Source organism: Chanos chanos, chromosome 10 (assembly GCF_902362185.1).
Source record: "Chanos chanos chromosome 10, fChaCha1.1, whole genome shotgun sequence".
Lineage (NCBI taxonomy): Eukaryota > Metazoa > Chordata > Actinopteri > Gonorynchiformes > Chanidae > Chanos > Chanos chanos.
The window spans coordinates 24090841-24104619 of NC_044504.1; the positions used below are offsets into that span (position 1 = coordinate 24090841).

The 13779-nt window shown below is 39.7% G+C and overlaps 1 protein-coding gene across 1 annotated transcript in view; it reads left to right on the top strand.

The window, feature by feature from the left end:
- Window positions 1-9618, top strand: part of eeig1b (estrogen-induced osteoclastogenesis regulator 1b) — a 24076-nt gene extending 14458 nt beyond the window's left edge. Inside the window, exons 2-11 of the mRNA XM_030786913.1 lie at window positions 1889-2009; window positions 2139-2168; window positions 6108-6224; window positions 6825-6871; window positions 7299-7456; window positions 7653-7754; window positions 8263-8467; window positions 8902-9023; window positions 9342-9411; window positions 9538-9618. Coding sequence (XP_030642773.1) covers window positions 1889-2009; window positions 2139-2168; window positions 6108-6224; window positions 6825-6871; window positions 7299-7456; window positions 7653-7754; window positions 8263-8467; window positions 8902-9023; window positions 9342-9411; window positions 9538-9583 — 1018 coding nt within the window. The 3' untranslated portion in view covers window positions 9584-9618. The remainder of the gene's footprint in view (window positions 1-1888; window positions 2010-2138; window positions 2169-6107; window positions 6225-6824; window positions 6872-7298; window positions 7457-7652; window positions 7755-8262; window positions 8468-8901; window positions 9024-9341; window positions 9412-9537) is intronic.
- The last annotated feature ends 4161 nt before the right edge of the window (window positions 9619-13779 follow it).

Below are 13779 nucleotides of genomic sequence, written 5' to 3' on the forward strand. Positions count from 1 at the left end.
CAGTGACTCTGTGCACGCTCACTAGACACACTCACTACGCACGCTCACCCGCTAGAGTCACTCACTACACAGTAATCTGTGAGATTACTCTAATAGTCACTGTCATTGGGCATATATAATAAATAATGAAGATGATAAAGAAGAAGAAGAGGAAGAGGGAAGGGGGTGAGGAAGAAACTGTGTGAGACAAACTGGGAGAGCTGGAGAGGGGGATGTGTCAAATGAGAGAGAGAAAAAAAATATTAGAGAAGGATAGACGGAGACATGTCTACCCAGTTGTACGTCTAAGCATAGTGTTTGGAGGACAGAGAGAAAGAGGATGGAGTGGAAATTGGACATTGTGAACGGGAGAAAGAATGAACATGCAATTATGAGAGAGGCAGACAGAAAGAGTGAAATTGGACATTGTGAACGGGAGAAAGAATGAACATGCAATTATGAGAGAGGCAGACAGAAAGAGTGAATGAGTCGGTGAGAAAGTGAACATTTTTCCTGCTGCTGCAGGTCTGTGGTGTTCTTAAAGGACCTATAATTGACAGGTCTGTTCCAACCCTTTTTAGTGACCTTTTAAGTTCTATAAACATCCAGGCTTCTGGGAATCTGATTGGCAGTCTCCTTCATTTTCAAAATATGTTCGTTTGAAAATGCCTGGTTTCTTTCTTTCTTTTTTTTCATATAAAACTATAGCCTGAGAGAGGAAAACTGTACTACAAACTGTGTGTGTGTGTGTGTGTGTGTGTGGATATGTGTCTGTACACATACAGAGGAAAAATGAAAAGACTGCAGCTGAAATGGGCAGATTTGTCGAGACTTGCATAAAGGTTATTTTCTCACACACATCTGGCAGTGTCAGGCGGGTCAGTTCTTCTCTCTCTGAAGTTCTCCTCTATTGCAATAAAAAGCGTGTGAGTTATGATTAAGTATCTGTAGACAGATGAGGGCACAGCACCCTTGATTCAGAGAAGAGTGTGTGTGTGTGTGTGTGTGTGGGTGTGTGTGTGTGTGTGTGTGAGGGAGAGAGAGAGAGAGACAGAGAGATGATCTTACTGGTCCCTAGAAAGATACAAATACATGAAACACACACACACACACAGTTACAAAGGCATCCTGACTACAGGGGTAAAAACAATAGAATTCTGTCAAAAACGGCAATAGTTATTATTGTTGTTTGACAAATGACCCTCTCTTTATAAATATTCCCAGCTCATTAACTTGCAAATTGAGATTTAATTCTTGTCTACGCTATACTTGATATTTACAACCAATGTTTCGTTTGAAGTGGTGCTACATAGGATAACCTAGTGCAACTATTCAGTCTAACAAATACCAACTGAATCACTTTGAAAAAGTTTCTGTTTCTCTCTTTTGTCACTTGTGTTTGGCGTTTAGAGATGCACATTTCCTTTCTTTAGCTAAACACAAACAGACCAGAATCCTCACGGGTATTCTAGCTGGACGGCCTTTTCAATCATTAGGTACAGATGCTTCGTCAATACAGAGTCGCGCTGACTTTTAGGGGATTTCCGCTTTGACTCCTTTGATATAGGGCTAACTCGTCGGAGCAGAAACATACACACACACACACACACACACGCACACGCGCTCGCGTGCACGCCTGTTGTTATAAATCTGATCGCATAGGGCTCATCAGAGCTTGAAAGAACAGAGCGATTATATAGTTCAGCTGTTCATTTTGAGTTTTATTTCGATTTGTTTATCGTTACAGGAAGGCTATCAGTTGCCTCAAATTTTCAGTGTATGATAATTTACAGGGTTTGCACTGTAAATGAGGTCATTGACATTACAGATACTGATCCAGATGTGATTGGATGATGATGTTAGTGAATCCTTATTTGACTCTCGCTCTCTGTCTTTCTCCCTTTTTCAGAGAGGAGGTACAGGAGAACTGTGTTCGCTGGCGAAAGCGATTCTCCTTCGTGTGCAAGATGAGTGCTAGTTCCGCCACAGGGGTTCTTGACCCCTGCATCTGCAGAGTGTCTGTACGCAAGGTACATGAATATAACACACACAACATTCACATCACACACTTACACAAACCACACACACAAAGACATGCACTCTCCCTCAAATGTCTACACTAATAACTCCATCTCTTCAATTTTCTCTCTGGTTTACAGGAGCTGAAGGGAGGGAAGGCATTCTCAAAGGTACAAGATTCTCTTTATAGTTCATCCCACTGTTTTTTTCTCTCTCCCTTTCTTTTACTCTTTCGCTCTTGCAGTAAGGAGAAAGCATGCCTTCAAGCATACACACACACACACACACGCTGCCAAAGAATGGTTTTAATTATGAGTCAGAGAACGAGCATCTCCCTCTCTTTCTCTTTCCTCCATACTTCCCTTCTCTCTGCCTCTTTCTTGAAAACAGACAGGTTGTCTTTGGAAGGGTGGTCCGTCTTTTCTATATATTTGTATACAGTAGATTCCACACACGCAAATTTAACCAGACAGCGATACGCACACACAGACGTGGTCTTTGTATTCTCTGGTGGTAATCATCTGTTTGGTGATGCATAAAGACCTCAGGGGCCTTACAGTCCATACAGTGTCATGACAGCATACAGGGACTACGCAAACAAATACAGTGTCTATTTGCCAACGTTATTTATCTGTACTGGTTTGTTTCTTTTTACAGTTTGTGTGATGGAGGGTGATAATTATCACTGTTTTGACAGGACTGTTTCCGTTTGGAAGAATCCATCATGTGTGTGTGTGTGTAAAAGAGAGAGAGAGAGAGAGAGAGAGAGAGAAACAAAATACAGGTTGTGGTGATGAGTGAGGAGTAAGTGGTAGGTGTAGTGATGGTGTTGTTTGATGTAGGGAGCAGTATTTGCTGTAAGGGTGTGCATGTTTGTGTGTGCGTCTTTGTGTATGTGTGTGTGTGTGTGTGTGTGTGTGTTACCATTCTGGTTTGAGTCTGGATGGGTTGTGACATGCCCCCATTCTGGAACCTTCCATCTGTGGCAGAATGCTGGGAATGCTTAAAGATCCCAGAGATATGAGATGAGGGTGGTGCTGATCAGCGTTTGTGTGTGTGTGTGTGTGTGTGTGTGTATGTGTGTGTGTGTGTGTACGTGTAGAGATATATGTCTTATGGTTTAAATCGTTATAACTTTGCCATTAAAGCACAGACTCAAGAAGATCTATCATAGTCCTCTAAAACTGATGTAAATAAATTTCTTTTGAGGTTTCTTGTTCCTGTCACTTTAAACAGGATGACTCTATTAATGCTCTATTAATATGTGTGTGTCTGTGTGTGTGTGTGTGTGTGTGTGTGTGTATATGTGTGTGTTTTAATGCTCATCCAGCCTTTTCTGTTGACAGGACTACCTCAGACACAAGTCAGGTTTCACTGATAGAACAGTTCAGATGATTGTGTTATGCAGTATGTAACGATAGAAAGGGTATCAGGCTGTTTGGGGGGTTATGTAAGGAGGTTTTGACAGACTTTTCCTTCACTAGGGGCGTGTGAAATAGTATGTGTTGTTACTCTTTCTTTTCACTGCAGTAGATGAAGGCATGATAACCAGAGTGAATTCCCCTGTCATAATTCACTGTTTCATACAAGTGAATGTGTAACTGCCCTTACTTCAGATTTTTATAGACGCTGAGGGCTACAGCCCTGCCAGAGCTTTTCATTTCAGCTCCACAAGGACAACTTTCAGACATAGCAGTGATAGCAGTGTTGATAAGAACACAATGTCACTGGTATTGTGTCACGGATATTGTGTGTGTGTGTGTTAAAGGAAGACAGAGAGATATGTTAGAGGAGATATGTTTTTGTTTTTGGAGTGTGTTTCTGTTTCTTCTTTGTTTTCCTCCTTGTTTGTCTGGAAAGTAGAGGTCACCACACTGGAAGGTTCTGCCAAGACTGCAGAGCACAGAACAAAAGAATGGAGGACCTTTTATGAGAGGAGAGAGAGAGAGAGAGAGAGAAGGAGAGAAATGACATTAAATCTGTCCTCAGTTTTGACTTCAGAGTTTATGGCTTCAGTTCCTCTGAGGTGCTGTCAGTTGACTACTCTCTTGTGTTGCTAAATAGGAAGTACAGCCTGTTTAAAGAAGACAGGAAACCATGACTGTGGTCTTTATGTATGTGTGTCTATGTGCATGTGAATGTGTGTATTTATCCATGTGTGTGTGTGTCTGTATGTGTGTATGTTAAAGAGAAACGGAAACCGCCACTGTTGTGTGTGTGTGTGTGTGTGTGCTGGTGTGCACATGTGTATTAATGACAGAGGCAAGTGGTCTCTGTCTGGGATTAAAGTCTGTAACTGTGTGAAAGCAGAAGTCTGACAGCTATTGGTAGTGGAACCAACAGTGAACAGAAGTCTATATTCAGATATACTCCAAAAAACATAGTACAAGCTCAAATCTGTACTACAGCTCTGGTTCAATTTCACTTCAGTTCAAGGAATGAATCAATAACCTATGCATCAACCAGTAACTGTCTCTCAGTTTCTCATGGTAATTATCAGTTTGTGTGTTGGATATGGTTAATTTTGTCTTTCAATGCTGTATGGAGATTACTTATCCCACCCTGTGAAAGGCACACATTTCAGCGAATAGAACTGAAACAGTGTTGGTTAGTATATGTGTGTGAGAATCTGGGTTAGGGTTGGATCCACGTGGTCTGTTTAGACCAGCTGGCCCAGACTCTGCTGTGTCTAAGTCTGTTAGGACCAGAAAGCTGCTTGCTGCTGCAAAGCTTATTAATCTCTCTCTCCCTTTCTCTGTCTGTCCCTCATTCTCTCTCTCTCTGTCTCTTACCCCCCCCCCCCCCCTTACAAACACACACACACACACACACACACACACAAAATATGTGCTCAGGTGTGCATTGTTTCTGTATTTTGAGGCAAAATTTTGAGTAATTGTGGGTGAATTTCTGGAGGAAGTAAAAATTTGAGGAACACGTAAAGACATGTCTTTAAATAATGCAGAATTCTCTCTCTCTGAATGTGGTCCACAAGCCTGACTCACATGTTTTACTTACAGTCCTCAAGAGAAATGTTACATTAATGATGACAGTGGTGTGTGAGAGAGAGAGAGAGAGAGAGAGAGAGAGAGCGAGAGAGTATGTCTGTGTACATGTGTGTAGGTGTGTGTGCGAGTAGGGGTGTGTGTGTGTGTGTGTGTGTGTGTGTACGTGCATGCGTGTGGCTTTAGTGGTTGTTGGATCATGGCATGTAATGTTGGTGTTGACACTGTACTCTTCTGGTTGACTGGAGAGGAGAGAGAGATGTTAGTGTGAGATAACATTGGATAGCAGAAGAGTAAAAAAGAGGGAAGATAGTAGGACGAGATGGATGGGAAGATGGAAGCAGTGGATGAGGATGATAACAGAGACCCTTATCAGGAGAGAGAGAGAGAGAGAGAGAGAGATTCTCATGGATGAATGACCAGTCTGGGGTCACATGCTGTGTGCTTACATAACAACACTTACATGTGGGTTAACCCTTCTCCTTCTGGGCATGCTTCAGTGATAGGAAATGCTCTTACTGCCATCAGATATTCCCACAGAACTCTCCACTCATGCCATTTATGTAGAATCAGCTGTGCTCAGAAAACTTTTATTTACATTGTATACTGATTTTCTGCAGCATTGTCAAATATTTGTTACAATGCACAACATCTTCAGATCCATACAGCCTGGATAAACAGAAGTAGAGAAAGCAGAGGTCTTGAGGTGAAAGGGTAGAGGGAGGCAAAGTCAACATGCTGAGGACAACAAAAAAGAGAAAGAAAAAACAATTATTTATTTATCCTGTACCCTGTATTTGACTAGCTATTTATCCCGAGAAAAACAGGTTTCAGAGTAGTTATGCACAGTAGATTTGCTAATGTCACATTCATTCTAAAAAAGTTAAATGTAGTTATGCACAATATGTTTGCCAATGTTAAATTAATGTTAAATGTCAACTTTATGGGAAAAAAAAGTGTTCGTATGCTCTAATTGTCAGCCATCAGAGTAAGCTGACCTAAGAGCAGTTCCCTGTTCTGAGTTTAGCACCACTGATTTAGATGTGTGTCTTTAGCTGTCTTTCTGTCTGTGTCTTTACCTGTCTTTCTCGCTGTTCCTCACAGGTGGGCTTTGCAGATCTGAACTTAGCAGAGTTCGCAGGCTCTGGCTCAACTGTTCGCTGCTGCATACTGGAGGGCTATGACACCAAAAACACACGCCAAGACAACTCTATCTTAAAGGTGTGTGTGTGTGTGTGTGTGTTTGAGAGAGAGAGAGAGAAAGAGACAGACAAAAAGACATACATAGACAGAAGGAGAGCGATTAGTAAGAGAGTAGTGTTAGGCTGAGCACTGTTGGGCTGCAACACCAAGATTTGAAGGTAGTGTAGCTGTGTGTTCAGGTTGTGTGTGTATACATGAGTACAGTCGGTGTACTACAGAGCTTCTGCACAAATAGCACAAATGCAAAAACAATGCTGTTCTAAAAGGGTGTGTGCCTGTGTGGAGTGTGTTTGAAGATTCCATGTAATCTCTGTCTCTAAGCTGCATCTGTCTGACTCTCTTATGGGTGTATGAATGGACAGATGTAATCATCCTTTTAAATAGATGTCTTAGTTTAAACAATCCCTGTTATAAAGTCTGATTCACAGTTTTGTCTGCACTTGGTTCTCAAAAAAGAAAATCTGTCTTAAAACCCTCTTTTCATGTCTGGGGGAAACCTTTTTTAGGCAGATGACTCACCTTTGTTAACCAAACTTCAAGTACGTCCAACTATTGTAACAACATTGCGAGAGTTTCACAGTAAGGATAATGTTGCTAATCTTTTTTTCCCCAATTAAGGTCACCATTGGTATGACTCTACTGTCTGGAGACCCCTGCTTTAAAACGTGAGTTTTTGTCCTCCACACATGGGGAACTGTGTTTTGCAGTATGCTTTCTCCTGTGGCGCCCCCACCTGGTGAATAGTGTGAAGCAGATATGCACTGCCTTTACCGGGTCTGGCAGATGTATTTATGTTAACAGAACACCAAGAAAATCAGATGGCTTAAATAAACATGGGTAAATTTATTTACAGTCTTGTAATTACATAAACTGCTATAGGCTTTGAAACTTGTAGTAACTCAAACTTGGCCTTAAATCCACTCAAAAGTACTTTCATATTAATAGATTAATTTGTTACATGGATGGAGCGAGATAAATTTTGTTATCCAGTTTTATGAAGCTAAGGAGGAAACTTAAGAACCAAAGTCAGAGTTTATACTGCTTGCCCTGACTGATGTATGATGGGTTATGTGTATGGTGGTTTTTTTCCAGACCCACAAGCACAGCGAAAACCATCTCTATCGTGGGGCAGCAGGACCCCTCTCTGCAGCTGGACTGTAAGGGGGAGGGCACTGAGGCCAACTCAACTCCACCCACAGGCATCTCTTCTGGTCGTCAGCTCAAACCCCAGTCACCTGCCACCAGCACAGGTACAGGTTTTACCCTGCCTAGTTCGAACTACAGACTGTGACTGTGTGGCATATTTTGGCAGGAAATTTTGCTTTTGAAACATGTTTAGAGCTGATATTTGCCTGCATGTCGTGTGTATGTGTGTACATGCGTGTACATGTGTGTGTGCATGTGTTTGTGTTTGTATTTGTGTGTTTGTGTGTGTGTTAGGTCCAGGTTTGGAGGGTTTGGATGAGAGTTTGTCCAGTCCAGATGAGGTGTTCCACACGGGTCACTCTCGTAACAATAGCTATGCCAGTCAGCACAGTAAAGTATCAGGTAAGACTGCATGACATGGGTACACATAAGCAGGCAAGAGGGGAGGGAGAAAACACAACAGACAGTGATAGGCTCTGTCCATTATGACTGACAGGCGTTCTAGCAAACTATGTACAAACGGCATACAAAGTACTAACTGAGCTAGAATGAATAGTGAAAACCTCTCAGCTAGACTTAGAAAGACACCAACACACCTTGAAGCTATGTTTATATGGACAAGAAGCAAAATAAATATGTAAATAAATATATTAACACGTGATCTAGAATAAACATGTGTATATCCGAATATCATAGCAAAAATATTTAATATATATTGCAATATATGTGATGTATCATACGTATATAATATTTCATCTGATTATCCACCAGAAACCAGCAATCATATAAATGTGGTTCATAATAGTCAGAAGTAAGAAAAAATATTTAGCCTCCATACTCGTCCATGTATAGCTCTATTCATTAGTATCATTTATTGTTGTTTAAACGGAAATAAAATGTGTTTTGTCAGGGTACAGCACAGGGCACTCGCGCTCGTCCAGTCTGACGGATCTCACACAGCACCGCCGAAACACCTCTTCCAGCAGCAGTGCCTCAGGTGGTGTTACTACGACAACCGAAGGAGGCGTGGATGCAGAGAAAGAACCTGTCCGTCCAGAGAGACCACCGCGTCCCCCGCCCCCACGCCCCAGCCTGCTCCCCAACAGACCCTCCAGGCAAGCCCTCACATTAGACTGACTCATACATTATCTGTCATCGTAGGAAGGTTCATGTTATTTAGCGGCTCTATGTTTGGCTCAGATGCAAGAAGCCTTCTGTTGTGCATCCTGTCTGGTCAAAACACTCTCTAGAACCAGTACTGCCACTGAGAATGATCAATGCAATAACATCAGTCACCAGATGACACTGAAAAACAAATAACAGTTTTCTTGTGCAGTGTCATATTATCACTGCAGTGATTGAGTGAATGAGATTTAGCGTCTGGGTGGCATTAATGTTGTACTCTGAGTTCGTTGTGTGGTCTGGTGGTTGGTTGGTATTATTTGGGTTGATATTTGTTGAATGTGAGGGCTGTGGTCTGGGTTGTGTGGTTAGTGGTAAAGGGTTGGTTATGGGCCACTTTGTTCTGATGCCAGTCCTATTCCAGTAGAAGGAAGAAGGATACAGTGGAGAGCCATCCCACCCGAGTGGACGACACACGTATCGATGCTGATGACATCGTGGAAAAGATCGTACAGAGTCAGAACTTCACAGATGTCAGCAACAACGAAGGTTGGAGAAAATCCGGACACATATCAACTGTAGCACACATACAGAGACAAAGCCAAACTAAAGCAATCTTTTTGAGTGGTTTCAAACTGAGAGCACAAGGCAAATGAATTATGATGTCATCATTATCAATATGATTTTTATGATTTTATCATAACTGGTTATAATGCTGTTTTTAACATTTTGATTATGACATCATAATTGCAGTTCGGAGTATTAGTTGAATGTTCCCCTCTCTCTCTCTCTCTCCCTCTCTCTCTCCCTCTCCCTCCCTCCCTCTCTCTCTCCCTCTCTCTCTCTCTCTCTCTCTCTCTCTAACAGACAGTAACCTGTGTCTGTTTGTCAGTAAGGATGGCACTACTGCTCTCAGTGGTATTCAGCTGGCCAGCAGGTGAGACACGTAACTATTTAACATTTAAATTTTTAACATACCACACACCAGCATTCACTCACTTTGTGTTAGCATCATCTCCTTCTGTCTCTCTTTCTCCTCTCATTTCTTCATTTGCTACCTCAGGATGTCAGCTGGAGTCTATGAACCAGTTGTGATAGAGAGTCACTAATGTCCTGGAGACACTTGCTACAATACATTTCTCCCTCTTTTATCTGGATGTGCTGAAATGAAGAATGGAGGAGAAAAAAGGAGATAAGAGGGGAAGAAAAACACAGCTGTCTGTGTTTTAATGATTTTTTTGTGTGGTGTTTCTGTGTGTGTATCTGTGTGTGTGTTTCGGATTCTGATCAGGATCACTTTAAAACACTCTGATAGCGTAATGATAACACAATATTTACACTGTTATATGAACATAGTAGGTATTGGGTGGGAAAATTACATTATTCAGAGGTTACTGCAGAAATGTAATTTTTTTGAGATAATACTTAATGGAAATTGAGAGTGTATCAACTACTTGAAATGCCAAAAGGCATGGCAATGTGGGAAATGTAGTCCAACACTGTGAAAAGCTGTCATCTGGATCCTATTTATAAGAAATGGCAGTCCCAAAAATATAGCCAAGGTATTTTTTTTGTTTGTTTTTACATTTAAACTTTAATAACATTTAATATACTATTTAAAGGGTACATATTTACCTATAGGAATAGTTTATGCATTTCAAAGAAGAGAAATTTGTGAAGATTTTAAATAGTCTAAATTTTAGATATCCTATATTTCTACATTTCAAGGGACATGAATCAAACCAACAAGGGTATCGTTGTTACAGACCACTAAAGTCCATTGTTAGAGTTAGGTATAAATATTTTCTTATTATCCACTTTAGATTATTCATCTCAAAAAGAGAACCCAGGACCGTGGTTACTGGTTGGCTCTCTGGGGCCCTTATTATGGGGTATTACTGGGTTGTGAATGACAGTCTCAGCAGATGTTTCACATCTGCCTGTACAGCTGGCTGTACAGTATGTGTTTGTGAAAAGGCATTGACAGATGTTGGGTTTATGGCTTTTTGTCATTCCTTATATGTATACGTGTGTATGCATGTGTGTTTGTTTATGTGTTTGTATTGATACCAGTGTGCATGTGTGTGTGTGTCTGTGTGTGTGCATGCGCGTGTGGTAGATATACAGGTTCAAACACACCAGCTGGATTGGTGATCAACATACTTGTTAACCACATGTGGAGCTGTCTTTAATGTTCTGATTGAAAGCGTTGATCAGTGTCTGTTGGAAATGTTAAGCAGTTGAAAGAGTGAGTCACATTCACACTGTTTTGCCTTTGTAACTTCCAAAGCACCTGATTTGTTTTAGGAGAGTATAGAGTCCTCCACCATGCGTCTTCGTGTGTGTGTGTGTGTGTGTGCGCGCGCACGTGTTCTCAATGCAGAAGATGTTTTCCTGGCTGGGCTCATGGGAACCTTCTCACATCTCAGTGGATCTGAGAGTTTTTAACAGGGAGAGAGAGAGTTGAAGCTTGAGCAGTAACGAGCTTGTGGCTCAAAGTTGGATCTGTTTAAATGTTTTTCAAAAGCAAAGTGCAATGTGGGTGTAAATCTTCTATAACACCCAAGTCTGAGTCTTCAGACTAACTACTCCTTATAAATCTTATTGCCCCCAAACGGATAGAAACTAAACACTACAGTCCCATAGTTTGAGATGTCAGGGCTAAGGCAGATATGTCTGTCTGTGTGAGTCCTGTATTCATCAGCCTGTTTTGCTTCTGTATGTTTACAAAGTGAGCGTATGATGTTAAAGGTCACATTTTTTGCTTAAAAAAAGTAAATATGCACATTAAACTGAGCATAGAGAGAAATCTCTCATATTCTAATTCAAGCCTTCCCAAGAATTTTAGGCTCAGTCCTCTAAAACAACATTGTATTTGGTGACTACACGGTTATTAGATGGCCTTCTTAAGACTTAAATCTATTAAAACCAAACTGGGTGTTTGGATGAATGAGATTGTGGAAATGCATTTTAATTGCTTAGCGTGATTCTAGTTCATTAATGGCGCATTGCAGATTACTCCAGCTTTAATTCGTTCAGTAGAACTTAATGATGCTTTTCCTCTTTCTACATTTTTTCTGTCGAAATTCCTTTATTTTCAAACCAGCGGGCTGGTTTATTTGAGTTTGGTCTCAGTCTTAGTTGTGTGAACTTATGGCCATAATTTTCTTACTAAAATCCTAAAATTTCACATTCATACAGTTACTCCTTATGAGAAAATTACTGGTTCTTTTCATAAAAGGGGTGGAGTCTCTTGTTGAACAAATTCTTCTTTTTTCCTTTATACTTGACTGTAACCTGTGATTTAAAAAAAAAATAACAATATAATAATATTATGTGTTGTTGCTGTTTCTGTGAAATGAAATGATTATTATTTCTAGATATTAAAATGATATAAAATATACAGTAATGCACAGCAGGACAGGTTAATGTAATCTAGTACTTATTTCATCCTGTATTATTCCGCATTCTGGAACTATGTAATCTACTTACAACAGATAATACACAGATCTGAAGCTCAAAGTCAACAGTACATTTTAAATGTTGGGAACAGACTTGTGCAGTCCTTATTCACTCTGGTATGGCTTCTTCTGGAATGTTCTGAGCATTGAACCTGAGCTCAGCAGGTTCCTCCTGGCACTGTACAGATGTTGTTCCTGTGGTGTCACAAAAGCTTATATTCTGGTTTTTTTGTTGTTTTTGTTTTTGTTTTTTGTTTTTTAAGGGAATGTAATGTAAAGAATTATCATGTGGGCCTTATAGATATCTGAAATGTCTGTGACTAAAAAAAAAGAAAGAAAGAAAAACCCCAAACAAACACATATACAGTTATCCTTGAATAACAACACAAAATGAATTATTCTGCAGCAAATAAGTGTTGATACCATTGACAAAACATCCAACATGACAACAGCACTTAAACCATGAAAACTAATAGGACTTAATCAGATAAATTACTACTACTTTTTAGTAACTTATGTTTTTTTTTATTCTCTGAAAAGGGATAAAAACCTATGCACTGTGGTCAGGCAGAGAGACTCCATTATAAAATGACTCTCTCTTGTCTCTCTACTCATCAGTGACTTTCTTAAAACTCAAATGAATAACATATATAATCAGATTTTTATATAAAATTAACAGTTCCTTTTCAGCTTATTTTACAAAGAGAATACTATTGAGATGGATCTATTTTCTCGTTTTCCAGAATTATTTTGTCATGTTTATTGAACACTCACATACACAGTTGATGTGATACACAAGCAGAAATCCAAAACAGAATCTTCCTCTAATTCAGTTTTAATGCACAATGAGGATTTGTTTTGTTGCATTAATTTTTTGTTGCATGTGTAAAAGCACTATGTTGTGATCTATCTGAATTATATTTCTACGTATTTGAATGTTTCATACTCTGGATTTAAATGTCTGTGGGGACGTCTATAAATGGGAAAATAAAGATAATATTTGAAGTTGTGAGAATCGGTTCCTCTCTGTCTTTTATTTCTTGACCATCAAAATGACTGTCCATGGAGAATCTCTGCTTGTTTTAAAACCAGAATAGGAAGGTTATATATTTCGACGGTTTTACATAGATATTGACTGATAGTTATTTCATTAGCAATGTAACCTTTAGTTATAAGCTCATCAACTAGACCAGGGTTGTCAAATTCTGGTCCTGGAGGGCCAGAGTCCTGCCGATTTTTGTTTTCGCCTCTTAGTTACCTGTTGATTTTCACCTTGAAAACAGGTGTGGACACTCTTCAGCCAATCAGAGATTGTATTTAGTTGGTCAACAAGAAAAACAGCAGGACTGTGGCCCTTTGACACCTGTGAAGTAGACTCACTGTGTAAAATGATGTAACATCAAGATACAGAATGAATCTTTTGGAAGGAAATGGAGAGGTTCTCATATGAACTCTAATACATACTTAACATTTATTCCTCTGTCTATCTATGAATCCATCCACCAATCATTCATTCTCCCTTCATCAAAGCAGTCTCCAGTTCTAAGACTGATTGATGAGAGACATTATTCGTATGTCATTGACATTATCTGTATCATCATTTACAGCTAAAACATGTGACTGCAACATTTAAATATCCTAAAATTTTAAAATATATAAATATAACCTATGCCATGTGATATAGCTTGCAGGGTAATTATTAAAATATTTTGTTTAGAATATAGATTGCGATTGATGCAGATTATTATCATTATTTTAATAAAATGAACCATTCATATAACTTTCAGTGAGTTCTACAATATAAATGTATAATATATCAAAAAGTATAACAATACTGCATTATA